Genomic DNA, 4,708 nt, shown 5'->3' on the forward strand with positions numbered 1-4,708 from the left:
TTTTTTGATCGTCTTACCCATGGAGGAGAGCGGAACTTACTTACCCATCCCCCCCACCATATATATATATATATATATATATATATTAGATATATCACGCAGCTGCAGCCTGGACCCCTCCTGCACACAGTTTGCGGGTCTGATGCACCAGCTGCTTGCGCCCAGGACGGCACGCCACGCTCGCCTTTTTCGTCTTGTGAATGGCCTTGCCTCTTCTTCATCGTCATCATCATCGTCTGCCGCCACAGCCGGGGTGCCAAAGACGGACGGAGAGCGTTTAATGTGGGTGAACTCGCACGTTAAGCGTAATAAAGACATTGAGTTGTCTCGTGAAGAGGAAAGTCTTCGGGAAAGGCAAATGCCCTTGGACCTGGGCGAGAATGCCTTCACCTCCAGTGCCCAGGCAACTCACGGCAGCCTGTTTCACTTTCGCGAATACCCCATGTACCCAGGGGAGTACGTCCCAGCTGAACACAACACGCTGTCTTCCCTTCGTCACGAGCTGCGGATGGAGCTTACCGCGCAGTCGCTTAAGGAGGCGTGGATGCGTGTCAGCGGCGGGGTTTATTTTCAGTCAGTTGAGGAATACTACGCGTCGGTGGACGGCCTCGACGCAGAACAACTCGGAGAGGTCCTTGCTGCCCTTTTTCCAGAGCTCAGCTCCTACGAGGCCCAAGCGCTTGTGCAGTGTACGCTGGAGTCCATCAGCAAACCGATGAACACGGCATCGCGTCAGCTGAGCCGTACCATTACAGCGGATGCGGTTGGCCTCGATAATGCGCCTGGGCATTACACAAATTTCTTGGAGTGGATGGGCCGCCTCACAGAGACGCGGGGGTTTAAGACGGAGCATGCCCTCTTCCAGTTCAGCCGCCGAAAGTTTAATAGAGATGATGTTCGTGTCATGTTTGAGAACTACAAGCTTATGAGCCGGGCGACGCTCCTTGCAGATAGCGCCGACAGCTACAGTCACTTTTACACGGTGCTGAAAGATTTTGCGCGGAAAGTGGCTGGCGAGGACTCACGCCATCAGATTGGCGTGCGCATTGACGAGCCGGAGGTGGACGCGGAGACCGGCATTGCCGTCGGCCGAGGGTGTGCGGATGGGGATAAGTATCAATTCACCGCCCTCTTGCGTGAGAACCGCGACCGTAACGGCGCCATCACCATCATGGGCAAACCGTTGGCCCTTGTGCTGGATAACAAGGCCTGGCTGATGGAGATGCTGCTCATGCCCTTTGACGAGGCGAACTTGGACTACCGAGACTTCGACGTGCACATAGTGGCTGAGGGGCATGCGATGCCTTCAATCGCAAACGAAATCGCGGCGTTTGCGCTGCGTATGGCGATTGCTAACGCTCTTGTGAAGTTGTTGCCGCTCACACGCATTCCGCTGAAGAAGTCCGGCCTGCTCTCCGTGGACCGTCGGCGCGAGAAGGGTCAGTTTCCCGGATATCTGGACGGAAAGCGGGTCAAGCGAAAGTTTGCCAAACGTTAGTGTTGACGACTCTGTGCCTGCTGCGGCGAGTGGCGGAGGAGAGGGGAAGGAAGTGGAGGAAGCAGTGGTTTATGTGACACAACACCTGCTGTGCCTGGGCGTACAGGGCGCTGTTTTTTTTTTTCACTCGTTTTTGCATTTTACGCCACCCCCTCTTTTTTTTTGTTTTTGTTTCTGCTATTGCGTGGATTCTGCCACTACTTCTACTGCGCTCGTTTGCCCCCGCTTTCTCGCCGTCACTCTGCCGGGCGTGTGGCCTGTCTTCGACAGGCAGGATCTAGGAAGGAATGCTGCTCATCCTCCTTGCAGCGATCATTTGGGGAACAACCAATCCGTTGCTGAAACGCTACAGCAGCGGCATGGCTGCAGGGTCCTCCTCGTTTGCGGAGGATTTTTGCTTCCTTGCGTCGCGGCCAAAGTACCTGGCGACACAGCTTCTCAACCTGGGTGGGTCGGTTTGCTTCTTCGCCGGGCTGCGTCACGTCGACGTGGCGGTTGGCAGCACGGTCGCTAACTCCTTGGCGTTTGTGCTCACCGTGCTGATGAGTGCCTTTGTAATGCGGGAGGGCCCACTGCAGCCGGTGACGCTTCTGGGCTGCACTCTGGTGGTAGCGGGGACGGCGCTGTGTGGGCTCGCCTCCTCTATACACGGCTAAGGGAGCAAACCGTGCGAGAGCATAGGCAGAAACGGAAAAGATAAAACAATCTCAACAGCGACGGGCCCCACGACGGGGATGATCGGATACGAAAAAGTTGATTGCTTTACTTACAGCTGCTTCTTTGCCGTTCTTGTTCTTGTTGTTTTTTTCCTTCTCTCTCTCTTTGCGACACCCACGATGTGTTTGCGTGTGAACACCTGCATCCTCACACAAAAAGGATGAATTCATGAAGCGCATTGTTGCACCGAGGCGTTGGTCCCATGTCAACCGAGTGGAGCACCCACCGCTCATGCTGAAGCAGCTCTTCCAGGGTGTGTGCGGGGGGCTGCGGTGGCTGGAGGCGAAGGAGCTCGCCGAGCACCTGGCGACACGGGCGATTGAAGACGGCTACCCAAGCACCAACAGAATTCGCCAGGCCCTTCAGGTCAAGCGGGCCCCACGGAGTCGGCGTCAACAGATGCGGGAGGAGATGAGGAGCGAAGCGGCGGCCGCTCTCCCGCTGACGTCCTCCCACAACACACTAACAGTGACGGGGGGCCTCTCGCTGCGGGTGACAAAGCCGAAGAGAGCGGTGCTGTATGATGTATTGGATTGTACCCTCGGCGGTGGCTTTCATGCGGGGGCAGTACTTGAGAACGGAGCGCCCTACACACGCGTCGTCGCCATGGACTGTGACCACGACGCCATGCACGCCGCAGCGGAGTTGGCTGACCAGTTTGGTGCAGACCGTTTAAAGTTTTTCTGCTGCAAAATGTCGGAGGCAAAGTCGTTCTTTGGCGAACGCTCCTTCGACGCGGTCATGATTGACACCGGTCCCTCCGAGACGCAGCTGGAGGATCCGGAGCGCGGATTTCTGCTTGACGACGAAAGTGCTCACCACCTTGACATGCGCTACGGGCCACAGGTGGGGCTTGGCGCCCTTGCGTACCTCAACACAGTGCCGCAACACGTCCTGTCCGGTGCGCTGCGTGCCTACGGCCTTCTCACACCGGAGCAGTCAATGAAGATGGCACGCGAAGTGCGGCGCCGTCGACCTTTCACCTCCTCACAGGAGGTGCTTGGCTGCGCTGAGCTCGCTGGTGATGTGCTACCCGAGGAAGGTTGGAGAACGCAGAGCAGTCGACGGAAAACACCCATGTCTTTGAAGTTTCTCACCTCGTTACGCTGCATTGTGAACAATGAGATGTACGAGCTGCGAGAGGCCGTTAAGAATGCGCTGCTGCTGCTGCGAGACGACGGCCGTCTGGTTGTATTCTCCCGACTCGGGTGGGAGGAACAGTTGATTCGGAACACCGTTGAGGGCCATCCATACGCGCTCTTGTGTTACACGGAGGATGTGCCCGCGGAGGAGGTGGGTGACTACGGCTTCACACGGCACACAAAGATGTGGGTAGTGGTGCGCACTGCCAAGTCCTCCTGTGCTCTGAAAAACGCCGCTTCCCTCACAGAGGAGAGGGTTAGGGAGAGTTCGCTGCGGTGGCTGAGCGGCATGTACGCTGGGCAGACGTACGGTTTTCCTGCGAACAACTTTACCTTCGAAAACAAGGAGCCAAGGGAGCGACGCACGTTGGAGCGGAACGACAGGCCGCCACCGCCAGACTACGGGCTCGCTGACAAGTAGCCAACACCCGCTTCGTCGCTGGTGTCTTCTGGAGATCGCACGAACGCGTGACGGGGCGCACACCCACGGCGTTTTGCCTCCCTCTTCTTCCTTCCCGTGGCCGGCCGCAGGGGCGTGGCCCCACACGTTGCGGTGTGGGGTGGAGGTGGGTAGTCAGGGAAGAGCGGGGCCGCCGTGGCTGGTGACGGGGCCTCGAGCGATGCCCTGTCACTCAGCCGCCGTTGTCGACTTCGCGTGTAGGCGACAGTCCGCTATGTTGTCTTCTCCGGGCTGTCTCTTCTCCGGCTTTCCACATGCGTGGTGCGCACTGCACCCTTCCACTGAAGTGCCTGATGCAATGTCGCTGTCATTGCCCACTTTACTTCTCTTGCCTTCTTCTTTCTTTGTCGCACGCACACGCAGAGTAGAGATATTAAACGCTACTCGCTGCTGTGTGCTTTGAGGGCTCTGCACTCCCCACCAGTAGCAACACACACACACACAACCGTTGCGGCCTGAGCGGATCACCCCACAAGGAGGAAAACGAGAGAGTGAGCAGCAACACATGCCCAACATGTACCGGCACCTGTTTTCTTTTTCGGTGCTGCTGCTCCTCTGCGTGCCGCTGATATCTTTCAGCAGTAAAGCTGCCAACGCTGAGGGGAATAAAGCAAAGGAAGTTAAGCGGCTACAGTCCGTCGATCTTTTTGTGCCGAGTAAGACGCAAATAGAATCAGACGGTGGGCGTCGAACGAAGGATTTTTTTGATGTACCTTCTCTCGCCAGTGTTGGTGGAGTCTTGATTGCTTTTGCCGAGGGCCACATCAACTATACAAACAGCCTCCATCCGGGGCCGAATAGGCTTACTTTTTCCGATATTGTGGCAGGGTACATCAACGCTGCGAGAGCTGGTCGTCTCTTGTCGCTGAGGTCAGTGGAAACNCTTGGAAG

At 57.0% G+C, this 4,708-nt stretch overlaps 4 protein-coding genes across 4 annotated transcripts in view, besides 1 other annotated feature; all 4 read left to right on the plus strand.

Moving 5' to 3' along the window:
- Window positions 1-58: 58 nt before the first annotated feature.
- Window positions 59-95: a microsatellite.
- A 47-nt stretch (window positions 96-142) lies between these two features.
- On the plus strand, window positions 143-1,498 carry TraAM80_07014 (uncharacterized protein; the record flags this gene model as incomplete). Its single annotated transcript, XM_029383830.1, has 1 exon — window positions 143-1,498. One exon carries the CDS (start codon window positions 143-145, stop codon window positions 1,496-1,498), a length of 1,356 nt encoding a protein of 451 aa, XP_029236358.1.
- A 287-nt stretch (window positions 1,499-1,785) lies between these two features.
- Window positions 1,786-2,154, plus strand: TraAM80_07015 (transmembrane protein 234; the record flags this gene model as incomplete). The annotated part of the gene is made up of 1 exon (XM_029383831.1): window positions 1,786-2,154. The coding sequence occupies one exon, from the start codon at window positions 1,786-1,788 to the stop codon at window positions 2,152-2,154; it is 369 nt and encodes a 122-aa protein (XP_029236359.1).
- A 229-nt stretch (window positions 2,155-2,383) lies between these two features.
- Window positions 2,384-3,778, plus strand: TraAM80_07016 (putative S-adenosyl-methyltransferase mraW-like protein; the record flags this gene model as incomplete). The annotated part of the gene is made up of 1 exon (XM_029383832.1): window positions 2,384-3,778. The coding sequence occupies one exon, from the start codon at window positions 2,384-2,386 to the stop codon at window positions 3,776-3,778; it is 1,395 nt and encodes a 464-aa protein (XP_029236360.1).
- A 544-nt stretch (window positions 3,779-4,322) lies between these two features.
- TraAM80_07017 (trans-sialidase) overlaps window positions 4,323-4,708 on the plus strand; it is a gene marked incomplete at both ends in the record, with an annotated part of 462 nt that continues 76 nt past the window's right edge. The window contains one exon of the mRNA XM_029383833.1: window positions 4,323-4,708. This exon is cut by the window's right edge and continues 76 nt beyond it. Within this exon, the coding sequence (XP_029236361.1) occupies window positions 4,323-4,708 (386 nt within the window).

Source organism: Trypanosoma rangeli, assembly GCF_003719475.1.
Source record: "Trypanosoma rangeli strain AM80 chromosome Unknown Tra_15.4_contig_00274, whole genome shotgun sequence".
In the NCBI taxonomy this organism is placed as follows: Eukaryota; Euglenozoa; class Kinetoplastea; order Trypanosomatida; family Trypanosomatidae; genus Trypanosoma; species Trypanosoma rangeli.